We start from the raw sequence: 16,472 nt of genomic DNA, 5'->3' as shown, positions 1-16,472 counted from the left end.
CCTTGCGACCCTTCTTGTGTATGGGAATCACATTGGCCAGCTTCCAGTCTTCAGGGACCTCTCCAGTGAGCCAGGACTGCTGATAAATGATGGAGAGTGGCTTGGCCAGCTCAGCTGCCAGCTCTCTCAGCACCCTAGGGTGGATCCCATCCAGTCCCATGGACTTGTGAGGACCCAAATGACGCAGCAGGTCCCTTACTGCTTCCTCATGGATTAGAGGGGGACTGTACTGATCCCTGACTCCATCCACCACTTCAGGAGTCCAGCTGTCCTGGAGAAAACCTGTCCCAATAGTGAAGATTGAGGCAAAGAAGGTGTTAAGCACCTCTGCCTTTTCCTCATCCTTTGTCACTATGTTCCCCTCTCTATCTAGTAAGGACTGGAGGTTGGCCTTGGCCCTTCTCTTGCCATTCATATATTTAAAGAAACACTTTTTATTTTCCTTGGCAGCCGTGGCCAGCCTGAGCTCCAAGTGGGCTTTTGCCTCTCTAATTTTTCCTCTACAAGACCTAGCAACCTCCTTGAACTTCTCCTGGGACACCTCCCCTCTTCTCCAAAGGTGATACACTCTCTTTTTAATCTTTAATTCCTTCCGCAGCTCCCTGCCCATCCAGCCTGGCTGCCTCCCTCGTCGGCTCATCTTCCGGCTCAGTAGCACTGCCTGCTCCTGTGCCTTCAGGAGTTCTGTCTTGAAGTAGGTCCAACCTTCCTGGACCCCTTTGTTTCTAAGGGCTATTTCCCAAGGAACTTTCTGAATTAGTTCCTTAAATAGGCTGAAGTCTGCCCTTCGGAAGTCCAGTGTGGAGGTTCTGTTGATGCCCCTCCTGGTTTCTCCATGTATTGAAAACTCTATAATTTCATGGTCACTGGACCCCAGGCAGCCTCCAACCACCACATCCCCTACCAGCCCCTCTCTATTTGTGAGCAGCAGGTCAAGCAGGGCTGCCCCCCTGGTAGGCTCACGTAACAGCTGGGATAGGAAGTTGTCTTCCACACATTGCAGAAACCTTCTAGACTGCTGCTTCTCTGCAGTGTTTAAGTCCCAGCAGATGTCTGGTAGGTTAAAGTCGCCCACCAGAACAAGGGCAGGTGATCTTGAGGCAGCCTCCAGTTGCTTAAAGAGTAATAAATCAACCTCTTCTTCCTGGTTGGGTGGTCTGTAACAGACTCCAACCAGGATATCAGCCGTGTTGGCCTTCGCCTTAAGCCTCACCCATAATGACTCAACTTGATCATCTTTGATTTCTACCTCCATGACATCCAGAGTATCCCTAATATACAGAGCCACTCCCCCGCCCTTTCTCCCTTGCCTGTCTCTCCTGAAGAGTCTGTAGCCATTGATTACAGCACACCAATCATGTGAGCCATCCCACCACGTTTCAGTGATGGCGACAATATCATAGTTTTCCTCCAGCACCAGAGCTTCCACATACTGCAGCATACTGCAGAGAAACTACTGGAAAGCAAGACTCAGATCTGAGCCTACAGTGTTTAGGTACCCTTAATACTACTTATTTCTGAGAACATTTAATTTCATCAATAGGAACAGAGGTAGACAAAGGTGCAACTTGTTGCATACAAAAACGATTAACTGAATTCATGGGAGAGACACTAAAAAGAAAACCTATTTTCAAGGAAAGAAACTAAGCACTAAGAGAGATTTTAAAGATTTTTTTTTTTTTTGGACAAAACATAATCCTTATATCAGAATTCTCATATCTTATCAAACTGAGTGAGTTGGAATTTTTTGTTTGTTTTGAGGCAGGAGTTGTTGGTTTTGGTTGTTCACTTTTCAGAAAATCACTGACTATTTCTTGGCATCACGACACCACAATGGATTTTCAACTTTTGCACCACAAAATCGTATCATCTATACATCACGATAATAGACAATTGCTGTCTCTGGACAGGGACCAGTCACGACCCCTCACAGGACAGCCAGTGACTCACAGGAGCAATTATCATTGGAGAACTAGATGGTGCTGCGTTGTCAAAAACAGTACTTGACATACGTACAGCAGAACAGAGAGACAATTTGTAGGTTGATATCACAAGAGCAAAGTTTTAAAGTATTTCCTTCTCTTGACAGGATACTTGTGACAAATGAATGAATGTAAAGACTAGATAGTTGCTTTGTGTTGGTCTTTATGTTGATTTCTGTAATAATCCATTTCTCTTTGGGAAGCTGTAAGTAACTGCACTGCAGACACATGCAAAACAGAGACATTCTTATGTTTAGAAAACCAAATAACCAGTCTTTAATGTCTTTGTTAATTTTGCTTTTTCAAGTGCAAGATACTGCTAGATATTTTCTTATTGTGTTTGTTGTTTCAGAATGAAGCACTGAGGTCTTACCCAGAATCTGGTTTAGCTGCCTGCGTTCAATGAGAAGGGTGATATCTTATGGACGCAGTCTGCTTCATCATAAACTATGCTATAAACAGTAAGTAGTCCTGATTAAAAATCAGACACAGACTTACCAAGTTTTGCCTTCTTTTTTAGTTATAAAACTTTCACAGAAGTTTGTTGTTATTATTGCTAGCATTGTTGTTAAGAATCCTCTTTCAGCTCTGCTGGATATAAATACCTGTTTGGTTGATACTCTTCACTAATAAAGAAGTACTCAGTGTTGTAGCACACAAGGTAAATTACACACAGAAATACTGTTAACTGATATATAATTTTCTTAAATATCTGGGGATTTGAACTTACCTGAAGACTGTAACTGAAAAGCCACCAGGTTGCCCAATGTGACAATCATTGAACATGCTTGAACACGGCTGCCAGTGACAATGGTCCAACTTGGAGTCTTTGGCAGAGAGCTCCAAATGAGACACGTGGTCGTCCACTTGGTTTCTGGGGACGTTGTTACAGAGGTTCAGAGACAAATTACACTGCAACTGAGAAAGAGATACTAGAAGCCTATGAGGGAGTGAAAGCAGCTTCTGAAGTGATTGGAACTGAGTCACAATTGCTTTTAGCTCCTAGACTGCCAGTTCTAAACTGGATGTTCAAGGGCAAAGGTTCATCACCACATCATGCCACAGATGCAACCTGGTCTAAATGGATGGCTTTGATAACCCAACGAGCACGAATGGGGAATCTTGATCGACCTGGTCTGGTGGAGGTGATCACCAACTGGCCGGAAGGCACAGACTGTTCCAAACCTCCAGAGGAGAAAATAACTCGTGCTGAGGAAGCTCCTCCCTATGGTGATCTCTCTGATCAGGAAAAGAACTATGCTTTGTTCACAGATGGTTCTTGTCGTCTTGTTGGGAACAAGCGAATATGGAAGTCAGCGGTTTGGAGTCCAACCAGGAGAGTTACCGAAACGAAAGATGGCGAAGGAGAATCCAGTCAGTTCGCTGAGGTAAAAGCTGTTCAACTTGCTCTTGATGTGGCTGAACGTGAGAATTGGCCTATCCTTTACCTCTACACCGACTCGTGGATGGTAGCCAATGCTCTATGGGGTTGGCTGAAGGACTGGAAGAAGAGTGGTTGGCAGAGGAAAGGAAAGCCTATTTGGTGTGCTGATCTATGGCAGGACATTGATGCACGGCTGGAGAAAATTCCAGTGAAGGTGCGGCATGTAGATGCACACATGCCTAAGAGCAGAGCCACTGAGGAACATCAACATAACCAGAAGGCAGATCAAGCTGCTAAGATTGCTCAAGTTGATACCAACTCTGAACTTGACATTGACCTTGATTGGAAACACCGAGGTGAGCTGTTCTTAGCTCGGTGGGCCCATGACTCATCTGGACATCAAGGCAGAGATGGAACATACCGATGGGCTCGCGATAGGTCAATTGACTTGTCCATGGACGCTATCACCCAAGTCATCTATGACTGTGACATTTGTGCTGCTATTAAGCAGGCTAAGCGAATCAAGCCCTTATGGTATGGTGAGAGATGGTCAAAGTACAAGTATGGTGAAGCCTGGCAGATTGACTACATCACTTTACCTCGATCTCGTTCTGGCAAGCAGTATGTGCTGACGATGGTAGAAGCCAGCACTGGATGGTTGGAAACCTATCCAGTTCCACATGCTACTGCACGTAACACCATTGTTGGTTTGGAGAGACAGATCTTATGGAGACATGGAACTCCAGAGAGAATTGAGTCAGACAATGGCACTCATTTCAAGAACAATCTTGTGAGAAACTGGGCCAAAGAGCATGGTATTGAATGGATCTATCACATACCCTACTATGCACCAGCTTCAGGGAAGATTGAACGCTACAACGGTTTGCTGAAAACCACCCTAAAAGCCATGGGGGGTGGAACTCTGAAAAACTGGGACAAACATTTAGCAGAAGCTACCTGGTTGGTAAATAGTAGAGGTTCAGTAAACAGAGCAGGACCTGCACAATCAGATTTGGTCCAAACAGTAGACGGTGATAAAGTTCCTGTTGTACGTGAAAAGAATCTGTTAGGGAAAACTGTTTGGGTATTTTCTCCTTCGGGCGAAGGGAAACCTGTCCGAGGGGTGGTTTCTGCTGAAGGTCCTGGTCATACATACTGGGTAATGCAGGAGAATGGTGAAATTCAGTGTATTCCACAGAGAAATTTAACCTTAGCTGAGAGAGTTTAAATTCAAGCTGTTAGAAGTTTTCTGTTCTAGGTAACATCGGCGCCCAACACTGAGAGAATCTATGATAGAATCTACAGTACGTGAGCACGAACCCAAAATCACCTGGGAGTCCCTGTTCTGAGCTTTTGAATCACCTACATCTGATTGAAGTGTGAACTGAACTTGTATATATTGTTTTAGTGTAAATATTGGTTTAGATTAGATTGGATAATTCTCAGCGATACTCTGAGCGAAGTAGACAAGGGGTGGATTGTGCTAGTTTGAAGCAAGCTGGAATGTTTTGGTACAAGAACTAGATAACGGGCAGTGAAATGAAAACAATTGATGTCAACTTCTCTCAAAGTCACGCTGAGAACTCTGGGAAGAAGAAAGACTTTTTCTCCATTTTGTTTCTCACTCTTGCTTTTGCCTTTGACCTGGTCACATCTCATTAACCCTGCTCCTACTAACCTTGCTCCCTAACCTCTTGTCTGCACCTCTCTTCTTCCTGAGAACTGGGGTAAGGTTGAGAGGGACCGGGGGGAGGTGTTGGGGTGGTTTGAGAGCCCCTCCTGGGAACTTAGCTTTCTGGGAGGGGAGTTGTGCTTTTGTATTGTTTATCCTTTGTATATTTCTGTATATAATTGTATATAACTGTATATATTGTAAATAGCTGCTTGTAAATTCTGCTAGCTGTAAATAAATTGCTTCATCTATATTCCCAGGGTCCGTCTGAGTTAGCTGGGGCAAATACAAAAGTGTGGGGGGGCGGGGTAACCCCCAAACCATCACAGGCTCATCCAAGAGGAATCCAATGCTCCACTGAGTGAACAAAAGTACAGGAACATTTACATCCACAAGGACGGTCTTAATATAAACGAACAAGTTGGTGTGGCCCTAGCTTGGTGGCTTTGTCCAGCAAGATCTCAGGAAGAAATACCTGAGTGACAAAGTGCTCTCTTCTCTGGGCTTGCTGATTGCCTGATGTCTTGGTAAAGGTTTACAGTTTGCTTATCTAGGCACATGTAAGTGTCCACTGACTCTAATCAAATACAGTCTCTGCCTTCATTAAGTATCTCACAAAAAAAGCTACTCTACAAAATCAAAAGCTGAACATATAAATGATAGATCTCAATTCCTATCTCTGTTTCCCAGCTTGTCTAACGTTTTTCTGTGCTTGTATCAGAAACAGTACAGGAACCTCCTTCTGATGCAGGGGCATGCCTGGCCACACAGCTAAGTCAAGCTGCATGGATAGTGGCCTGGGCACACACAGCATGTTGCCTTCTGGAGGTCTCATCCCCCAGATTATGTTTTGCTTTGAGTTTCTCAAGTACGAAGAGTAGGAATTTTTCCTGCTGCATATGGTACAAGGTAGGGAGCTTGATCATGACTGGGGGATACAAGCAGAAATGCTGCCATGATTTCTGTATTGGCTTAATTTTCTTCCCCTTCAGAGCCTTTCATAACTTGTTCACTGTCCTTTTTAACCCAATAGTATGGTTTTTCAGATGAGATATTTATCAACTTTGACACAGTCTCCACCCAAGTGATGTGAAAAGTTTTGATCTGGCTATTCATCTTTCTTGAGTTGGCTACTTTCACTAGCTTACCTATCGCATGTTCTAGAAAGACCTATTCAAATCTCAGGAGCTCTTGGTAACTCCAGCATGACTGTCTGACATACGCCGAGTCCTTTAACTGTCTAGCCCCTGATGTGATCCAGATCCTCCAGGGAGGCATTAATTCCTGCATACGTCTAGGTAAAGAAAGTCAGTTAACATCTGCTTTCAAATGGGAAAGTCTTGCCATTGGACACGCAACTTACTTGGACAATGTTGCCACAGGGATTAAAAATAGGTGGTAACTGGCTGAAGAATTGGAATTGTGGAAGAAAGAGTAGCATTACAATATGTGGGTGAAAGTTTATTAGCTGCAGAAACCTAAGAATGCTTGCAAATGACTACAAGCGGGTAAAATCTTCTGGGATAGAGGGAGTACCATTTGTTGAAAAATAGGATCCAAATAGGAAAAGAAGCTGTGACTTATCCGGGCTTCAAAATTCTGCATGAACAAAGAGGGCTGGGAACAAATAGAAAAGAAGTTATTTGCCATGGGCTACAATGCCACAGGCATCAGAAGAGACAGGGAGACGCTTTATGCAAGCAAATTCAATCCATTTATTGCATTCCAAACATGTGTTTGTATACCTTTCATGAGAAGGCTACAAATTGTATTAAACTGTAATTGGTTACATGTACTTGCATTAGAAATTACATACTAATTGGTGTAGACATACATCATATTCTCTCAACACTACATGCATTGTGTCTAAGCAATCTAAGTCAGCAGAGATAGGCGAAAACCACAGGCTCCAGAGTTACATTTGTTACACCATTCTCTAAGGTCATTCCAAGCTTCTATTTTATCTTAACTCCGTAATTCGGAGCTCATGCTCTCTCCCCTGTCTACAGCTTATGCTCAAGTATTGTATTTCAAGTTCCAATAGCTGTACCATTCAAACATTTCCCCCTTTCTGTTTTGGTTTTTTTTTTTTAAAGGCAGTGCTTCCTATCTCCCTGCAAGGCAGCTTTTGCAAAAAGATAGCAAGCACAGCACTTTAAACATTGCTAACAAAAGAGTTGTTCCCCATCTTTGCCTGTGAGTGGGAATTGTTGGAAGCTCACAAAAATACCTAGATTCATTAAGCGTGATCAAAACCTATGACCTATGCAAACACAACCATTATCTCAGCATTCCTTTCAAGTTGCCACATTGATTCCCTAGGCCCTAGTAGCCTTCTCTAGGGTGAATCTCTCTGTATGATGTAACCAGAGAATTTTCCATTTTTTTCCTTCTCTCTCTTTTCTCAGAAGAATCACAGGCATTAAAATATCTAGCGAGCAGGGGTTGTTATCCATAAGAAAGCAGTTTAAAAAATTAAAAATATATAAGGGTTTCTTGCAGTCCCCCTTCCAGGGTGGCTGCCCCCGCTTCCCCTCATGCAATTTGGTCCCTTTAAAAATCAAAGGTGCTTCTTTTTGGAGCGGCTGTAAGGAAAAAATTAGGAGGAGGCGAGGCCAGCCCTCGACCTCCCTTGCAACCCAAAAGCATCCCACACAGAGTCCCCAGACCCCATCCCAAGCCAGTCTATACTCAGCACTCTGGGGTCTGCCAGGAAGGTCCCCAAGCTGTGCATCTCCTGGTGCCAGGAGATTTGCTGTCCCTGGACGGCGAGCTGAGAATTGAGGGGAATGATAAGGGTAGATTCGAGACTACTTCTTGTGTGACTGGAGGAAGGCGATGAGCAGAGGGCGCTTCACTGAAGGAATCCCTAGTCCTTGATCGCTTCCCCTTCCTCCCATCCTCTGCTTTCTCCCGGCTCTCCATATTTGTAACTTGAAAGAAAACTTTAAGCAGATGCTTTTTTGAGCTGCAGACGTTTAAAGAAGTTGGCAATTAATCATGTAAGGACTCTTATGGCATTCAGCTTATGCCTCTGCAGTGCTAACTCTCTGTTACTCTCCTCATCTTCTCTGTCAAGGCAAACTTATAAGTCTTTGGAGCCCTGGTTTCTGTCATCTCTCAGGGCTTTTCTCACCACATGGTAGGTGATTTTAAAATCAGACTTTTTGCACAGCAAAAATGATTTTTAACGTTTCAGTGTCCATCTCTCACAGAGAGAAAGAATTCAGTGCTTTTTTTTTTTTTTAAATTACTTTTTATATCTGTTTCTGTCTGTTCCTTCCTCGGATTTCAACATCAGATTTACAGCTTTCAGCAGATACAGCTTTCTGATGTTTATCACTGTCTTCCCACTTCATGACCAGCTTTAATTCATGGCCAGAAAGAGCTTTGCCACCAGATTCCCAAACCAAAGACTGGCAATTGAGGGTGTTACTGGTGATGATCAGAGGGTGCAGGTTGTGGATACTCAACTATAGGCTGCTGGTAAAACCCCTGTATAAAACTCTGAATAAGCCAAGAAGAGACTGGATATGCAGTTGTCATTACCAAGCAATAGTGAAAGCTGGTGCCATGTATGTGCTGTCTTGCAGCAAGCTTAAAAATAGCTACAGGAAAGACACTAAACATTTAGAAGACTCTGTGGAAAGAGAAAGGATTCCTGTTGGCCCAAGGATTGCCCACCAAACACAAAGAGACTTTCCCCAACTCCTATAGGATATACAAAACCCCTAAAGAAGCGGCAGTGATGCACCGCAAAATGGTCATAAACATTTGCTGCTGATGATTGACACCTATTTGGGATGGCCTGAAGGTTTTCCCTCTTGCACCAACAAAGCTAGGGTAGTGGCCAAAATTTACAAACTTTTTTTCTGGAAGCCAGCCCCAGTAAGATTTTTTTTTCAAATGTGGATAATCCCCATCCATGAACTGAAAAGACACATGTGAGCCACTGAATCTGTTCTCCCCAAGGTCTGCCTGCAGAAATGCAAGTGATTAACTTTCTCACATCCTCTGGGTTGTTGCTCCCACAAGGACAAGGACAGAGCATTGTCACAGTGTGCCCCCTCTTCAGGGTTTACACACATTTCAGAGTTGGCATCTCAAGCCTGAGAAACAATATCCATCCTAAAACTGCAACTTCATGCAGAAACAGAGAAAATGAAAAATGAAGATGAATTGAAAATTAGCAGCCAGAGCTTGTGATTTTACCACCAGTAGAAAAGTCTCTTAAGAAGATACTCAGAGGATGAGGACAATGTAAGTACGTCAGATAAACCAAAATAACCCTCCTGAACTTAATTATGCACTTCAAATAAAACGTCATAAACAGCTCTTGGCTCTCCACCAACTCCTTCATCCATGACAGCAGCTCTCAGAGGTGGCTTTACTTGCTAGATGCAACCACCATCATCAGCTTGCTTCCTCTTTTTGTTCCCCTTCCTATTTCATCAGTGATCTAAAACAGGTCTTTGATCATTACATAGTTCAGCAAAGCAAATTGTACTTGATTTACTTTTTTCCTTCCTTACAACCTGAACAACTCTATAGCCTGTAACTTCCATTTAATGTTGGTAACAGACTCCACGAAAACCCCCACAATACAGCAGAGGTTCTCTCTCTTTTTTTTTTCCCAGTGATGATCCCTTGTAATTTTTAGTATTAAAGGAAAGTTATTTCAATGCGCTTTGAGTTGGACAAAGGGAATAATGAGCCATTTGCAGAAAATAGTGACTTCATTCCACGACAAAAGAGCTTAATCAATGAGGCAGTACAGTCCTTTGTTCTGACAGAACAACCTGTTACCCTCTTGAAATAAGCTACAAAGTGCACGTGTAAAGACTCTACTGTACTTTTTGGGCTCATCTTCTGCCCACGGGCAAAACCTCAAGGATGAGTCCATAAGGGCTCCTGGCACACTTAAAATTCATACTTTTGTGCAATCACTTCAAAATGTCACTGTTTGATCCCTCCATGTGTCACCATGGCTTGGGCTGTCTCAGCCTAATCTATGAACAACAGGAAAACAATGAAGGAAAGACACAGGAAAGATGGCAGGTGGTCTGCACAAATGAACAAGCTAATCCTATAACGAAATCAGACATGAAAAGGAAATTTGTAACTAGTGGAAACTAGAGGAAAAGACCTAGTAATATCAAGCTACTTTTTGATCTTGAAAGGACAAGGTTAGAAAAGTCAAGGCAGAAGTCGGGGCCACCACATCTCAGGTCCTTCGGCGATGTCCGGGCCGACTGTAAGGGTTTGATCTCCCTCGTCGCCTGCGGGAACGGTCTGGGCCCCGCACGGGCCCGGCAGAGCGGCAGCAGCTGCCGCTGTCTGCTGCTGGGGAGCTGGAGGCAGCCGGTGCTGGCATCTGACTGGCGGCGTGGAGGCTGCTGGCCTCGGGTGCCAGCAAGCTGTGGGGCACCGCCGGCGCTGCCTCGCTCGGGATGCTGCTCGCTGTCGCGGGGGCTGAGGTGCGGCTCCTCTGGCGGCGTCTCCTGGGCCAGCTGTAGGGGTCGTACTCAGCTCGGCGCTGCAAGCGGGATCCGACTCGCACCCACACGGGCCCAGGGGCATCGAAGCGGCTGCTGCTCTCAAGTCCTAGGGAGCCCCGGGATGGCCCCGATCCTGCCTGGCTGACACTGCTGAAGTCAGCCATCTCAGAGCTGGCACTGGAAGCTGCAAAGAGAAGCAGAAGGATGAAAGGGTGTGGCCTCCATGCCTGCAACGGGACAGGCCAGAGCAGTACCCCAGCCCTCCTAGAGCAGATGGGCTCTGGCAAGCCACCTTGGGCACTCAGTGCCAGGACAGCAGCTCAGGGTCACCTGAGTGCCGTGTTTCTTACCAGTGCTGGGGTCTGCACAGTCTGGGCACTCCCATCTGTTTGTGCTGTCTGTCAAGTTGGAGCAGCTCCTGTGGGTTCCTTCAGCAGCACAGGAGCTGCACAGAAGCATCTGCCAGGGCCTAGGGAAGCAAAGGAGTTGCAGGCTGTGAGGAGACACTGACAGCAGCAGAGCACTAGGAGCCCTCTCCAGCTTGTGCTTTGAGGTCTTGGCTGGACAAAGACCGGGTGCAGAGCTTTGGGAGCTTACCCTTCCTCCTCTTCATACTCCCTGCCTGCTGGGCACAGGCACTCTATGACATCACACCGGCTGTGCCTTGCCATGAGGTCTTGGAATGCCTCAACAGTCTCCCAGGATGGTGGTCTGATGGAGAAAGGAAAGTTAGTGAGCCCTTGCTGCCCCAGAGTGAGGCAGGTGCAGGGTGTCCCTGCCTCCACCTGCCCTTTTTTCCACTCTCCCATGTTGCTGAATCCCAGGCTCATGAGACAGCGGAGGGCCAGGAGTGCAGGGACAGCCTCTGGCCTGGCAGGCACTGGCACCCTCCTGTCTTCTGGGCTGTGATGAAATGCAACCAACCTCTTGGGGATGCGAATGCCCATGCAGAGCATTTCCTGCTGGAACAGCTCTTTGTCTCTGCACAGCATGCACTTGAAAGCTGAAATGCCAGCATGAAGAGCCTGTTCCTGCAAGAGAAACAGGAGGAGCATGAGGGACAGCCTGGAGGTGTTGAACACTTGCAATGCCCCTGGGCTGAGGGAACAGCTCCTACCTGGACGCAGTGCCTGTGAAACCAGGAATGCTGGCACACTGGACACACCATGGTTGTGTAGGTCTTGGTGTCATCCACCAGCTCCGTGCAGAGCAGGCACTCAGTCTCAGGCTCTGGGTTGATGTCCACTGCCTGCTGAGGGCGGTGGAGTGAGCAGAAGGCCCTGTGGGGAAGAGCAAAGAGGTGGGAGAGGTCTGTGGTGCTGAGCCCTTCCTTGCTGGTGAGGATGGCAGGGGAGGTGTGAAGGAGCTGGAGAGCTCACCCAGCTCTGGCTGTGCCTGTGCCTGGCCACAGGCCAGATCCACAGCAGATTCATTTCTCGTTTGCCTATAGCTGTCAGGAAGGGGACTGAAGGTGAGGAGCATCCCTGGGGAGGGTCATCTGCCCTTACCTGTAGTAGTCGAAGTATTGAGTGATGCATTCCCCGCGCAGGGCACAGGGCAGGTGGAAGCTCCGCTCACAGCTCCGCTCCCAGCAGTCGATGGCAGCTCCACTGCTGCCGCAGACACAGCATTGCTAGAAAAAGCACAGTAGCCTCCGTCAGCATCTGATCAGCGCCTCCGCAGCCAGCCTCACACCCCTTGGCAGGGTGCAGGATGTGCCAGCTGCCGTGGACACCCCACAGCTCTGGCTGGCAGATGAGTCTCCACTGCTGTGGAGCTGCTGGGAGCAAGACCTCTGTCCCAGAGCTGGATGGAAGGGCTGGGCTTTCTTTCTTGGGGTCTCCACTAAACTCCTGCAGACCTCTCCTGGCACAAATCTCCTTGTGCTTGCCAGGTCCTCACCTTCTCTGCTGCCTCCTCGATTCCTCTTTGAATAGCAGAAGAGGAATAGATCACCCAATCCGACATCGCAATGATGGGATAAATGTCACTTGCAAAGTACTGTAGGAGGGAGGGAGAAAAGAAGAGCTGCTGAGGAGAGTTTGGCAGGGCCAGGATGTGGGAAAGCAGGAGGGAGCTGCTGAGGTACTCACCACGCAGAATTCATGGACACAGATCCCCTCTTGCTCTAATATGGGCCCATAGATCTCGGGGTCCAAATGTGCCCGGTGGCACAGCTGGCAGGCTGCAGGAGACAGAGCAAATTGCAGTGGGATAAGCACCTCTGTGGGGCAGGGCAGGACTCCCAAGTGGTTGTCCCCAGTTGGCCCTCTGCCAGACTGTCGGAGGGAAGCTTTGCTCTCACCTCGCTCCACTGAGTTGGTGGCCATCTCACTCCTGGAATTTGTCACCGCTGAGCCTCTGGAGTGTCCCTCTCACTACAGTGCTGGGGGTTCTCCAAATGCTCTGCTGCTGACTCTGAGAGAGAAGCAGCAGAGGGGTGAGAAAGCAGCAGGACACAGGTGGGCCTGCAGCACAGGCCTCAAGCTCTGAGGTGTGGGGCCCACTCCTCCCTCAGCCTTCCCATGCCAGCCCCTGTCCCTCCCCTGCCCATCGCCTTACCTCTCCAGGTCCAACTGACCAACGTCCTGAGCCCAACGCTTCCTTTTATAGACCAGGGCCAGTTGCAGAGGTCACCATGGCCATTGTGACATCATCACTGTTGCCCAGCATGCAGCGCAGCCCTAGGCACCCAGACCCTCACCCACCAGCCCTGAGGTGGTCCAGGAGCCACCTGCTTGCTGCAGCTGTGGCTGCTGGTCCTGACTTCCAGAAGCACAAGAGAAAGGACCAATTGCACCTGCTGGGCTGAGGTACCAGGGAAAAGTGGAAATGGCCCAGCCCTGTCTGGCTGGCACTGCTGGGGTCAGCCATCTCAGAGCTGGCACTGGAAACTGCAAAGAGAAGCAGAAGGATGAAAGGGCATGGCCTCCATGCCTGCAACGGGACAGGTCAGAGCAGTGCCCCAGCCGTCCGGGGGCAGATGGACTCTGACAAGTCACCCAGGGCACTCAGTGCCAGGACAGCAGCTCAGGGGCACCTGAGTTTTGTCATTTCTTTATGGGCTCCAGAGCTAAGTGGCCATGAGAACTGCATGTTCAGAGTTACTCTACCAATTCCCTCCTCATCTGCATCAAATTGGTCCATTTTGTAGCTATCTCACACCACCTTTCCTAAGATGCTGAGGGATCTTCTTCAGGTCTCTGCATGACTTGGTGCAATTTAGACCCATTCTGGGATTTGGGTGCCCAGTACTGGATCACTTTTCCAATCAGTTGAGAGAGTTTAATCATCATTATTGCTTGAAACTTGTTCCTCACATTCAATCTCAGTCGGTTGTCGTGATTGGTTTGGGTGCTACCTGCCCCCCCACACTTCAGAAGTACCCAGCTAGACTGAGCCATCTCTGGGAATATAAACGAAGCTATGTATTTACAGCTAGCACAATATACAAGCAGATATTTTCAGTATATACAGCTATATACAGAAATATACAAGGTAAAAGCAATACAGAAACACAACTCCCCTCCCAGAGTCCCCAGGAGGGGCTCTCAACCACCCCTGCACCTTCCCTGTGCCCCTCTCAACCTTACCTCAGTCTTAAGGAAGAATAGAGGTTCAGCCAAGAGGTTAAGAAGCAAAGGTGAGTGGAAGGTGAGGTTAGGGAGATGCAGCTCAGTCAAAGCCCAGCCGGAGAGTGAAGAAAAAATGGCGAGAGTGTTATCTAATGTTTACTTTCTTCTTCAGCAAGACTGTGAGGGAAGCAGACATCACCATTGTTTTCCTTTCACGGCCTATAATATACTTTTTCTCACCAAAGTGCCTAACAACGGATTCTTTGCCTGCGATTGCACTAACCCCTTTTAATTTTTATGCACTAACTTCTAGCATGGTTGTGCTGTGTGGTGTATAATGTTATGCTTAGTGTGTGCTTTGTGTAAGTGTTCAGTAAACATTTGTGTACATCTTCTCATATTTGGACAAGAAAAAATGCACAGCCCAAGATTTTTAAAGTATGGGTTAAATTGACAATATGAAGATATGTACAAGTTATCTAAAATACATTTCCTTCTGATGAACTTTCCTTTTCCTGTAACTGAAAAGATGATTAGTTTGCTGGTGTTTTTAGGACCCTATTCATCTAGACTTCTGGAAGCAGAATCCTTCTTATCTTTTGTTAATGATATATATGTTATATGAATTCTCCTGTAAGTATATGTTACATGTCCTCCTGTATGTATATGTTATATGAATCCTCCCTTAACACAATGGCTTGTTCTCAACTAATGTGCAAGATCCTCCACAGCAATTGTAATTTAAAGCATTATTCTACTCATGATCCTAGAGGCACACATTGTATTAAAGTAACACGTTTATCATTATCATTTGTGTTATGATAATGAGTAGATGGAAAGATCAAAAATACAATGAGTAGGCAGTCTCTCTCTTAAAGGTGGATGGTAGCAACTTCATCTGGGGATGTCCTAGTTGTCTACCTAGGTACGTATTATGTTGTAGTGCTGCAGGATGAATACCAAGGCTGTTGAGTGGGAAACTGAGAGAAAAACATTCAGGTCTACAATCTTCAGTAAAACCAAATGGGAACTTCTAGGGCTCCACATGAGACCTTAACCTCAGAGGTACTGCTGGGCACCTAGCATTTCTCAGGACAGAAAGAAAATATCACTATGGTGTGTGGAGAGTGTTTTTCATGGGGCAGGAGGAAAGAAATTTTCTTGAGTGATAAATTATGCAGACAAAATCATAAGCAATAATGAGAAAGTACATTCCACTTCCAACAACTTTTCAAATTTTATTACTGAGAAAAAAATCTATTGAGGGGGAACACTGAAGTCTGAATGTCATGGAAAAGATCAAAAAAGAAACATAGGAGAGGCAGAATATTAATCTGCAAAGATAACAGAATGGAACATGCATGTACTGGAACAGTTGCAACCACACTGAAACATATCAAAGAAGGAAAACCACTTTTGATTTCCTTACACTAATGAAACCTGATAAATAACCACATGTTGAACTTCCACATACTGCAGCATACTGCAGAGAAACTACTGGAAAGCAAGACTCAGATCTGAGCCTACAGTGTTTAGGTACCCTTAATACTACTTATTTCTGAGAACATTTAATTTCATCAATAGGAACAGAGGTAGACAAAGGTGCAACTTGTTGCATACAGAAACGATTAACTGAATTCATGGGAGAGATACTAAAAAGAAAACCTATTTTCAAGGAAAGAAACTAAGCACTAAGAGAGATTTTAAAGATTAATTTTTTTCAGACAAAACATAATCCTTATATCAGAATTCTCATATCTTATCAAACTGAGTGAGTTGGGCTTTTTTGTTTGTTTTGAGGCAGGAGTTGTTGGTTTTGGTTGTTCACTTTTCAGAAAATCACTGACTATTTCTTGGCATCACGACACCACAATGGATTTTCAACTTTTGCACCACAAAATCGTATCATCTATACATCATGATTATAGACAATTGCTGTCTCTGGACAGGGACCAGTCACGACCCCTCACAGGACAGCCAGTGACTCACAGGAGCAATTATCATTGGAGAACTAGATGGTGCTGCGTTGTCAAAAACAGTACTTGACATACGTACAGCAGAACAGAGAGACAATTTGTAGGTTGATATCACAAGAGCAAAGTTTTAAAGTATTTCCTTCTCTTGACAGGATACTTGTGACAAATGAATGAATGTAAAGACTAGATAGTTGCTTTGTGTTGGTCTTTATGTTGATTTCTGTAATAATCCATTTCTCTTTGGGAAGCTGTAAGTAACTGCACTGCAGACACATGCAAAACAGAGACATTCTTATGTTTAGAAAACCAAATAACCAGTCTTTAATGTCTTTGTTAATTTTGCTTTTTCAAGTGCAAGATACTGCTAGATATTTTCTTATTGTGT

The 16,472-nt window shown here is 45.8% G+C and overlaps 1 protein-coding gene across 1 annotated transcript; it reads right to left on the bottom strand.

Moving 5' to 3' along the window:
- Nucleotides 1–10,262: 10,262 nt before the first annotated feature.
- On the bottom strand, nt 10,263–12,866 carry LOC135175621 (G2/M phase-specific E3 ubiquitin-protein ligase-like). Its single transcript, XM_064143954.1, has 8 exons — nt 12,630–12,866; nt 12,439–12,537; nt 12,045–12,169; nt 11,654–11,816; nt 11,461–11,567; nt 11,134–11,247; nt 10,887–11,005; nt 10,263–10,720 (listed from the first exon to the last, which is right to left on the bottom strand). Exons 1-8 carry the CDS (start codon nt 12,864–12,866, stop codon nt 10,263–10,265), a joined length of 1,422 nt encoding a protein of 473 aa, XP_064000024.1.
- Between the last annotated feature and the right edge of the window lie 3,606 nt (nt 12,867–16,472).

This window comes from Pogoniulus pusillus, chromosome 5, assembly GCF_015220805.1.
Source record: "Pogoniulus pusillus isolate bPogPus1 chromosome 5, bPogPus1.pri, whole genome shotgun sequence".
Lineage (NCBI taxonomy): Eukaryota > Metazoa > Chordata > Aves > Piciformes > Lybiidae > Pogoniulus > Pogoniulus pusillus.
This window is presented reverse-complemented; position numbering and strand designations above follow the sequence as displayed.

Coding starts and splice junctions, on each gene's coding strand:
- LOC135175621 (XM_064143954.1), bottom strand. CDS start 12,866: ATGGCCACCAACTCAGTGGAGCGAGGTGAGAGCAAAGCTTCCCTCCGA. Junction 12,538..12,629: donor GTGTCCATGAATTCTGCGTG/GTGAGTACCTCA, acceptor TCCCTCCTACAG/TACTTTGCAAGTGACATTTA. Junction 10,721..10,886: donor CTGTGCAGACCCCAGCACTG/GTAAGAAACACG, acceptor TTCTCTTTGCAG/CTTCCAGTGCCAGCTCTGAG.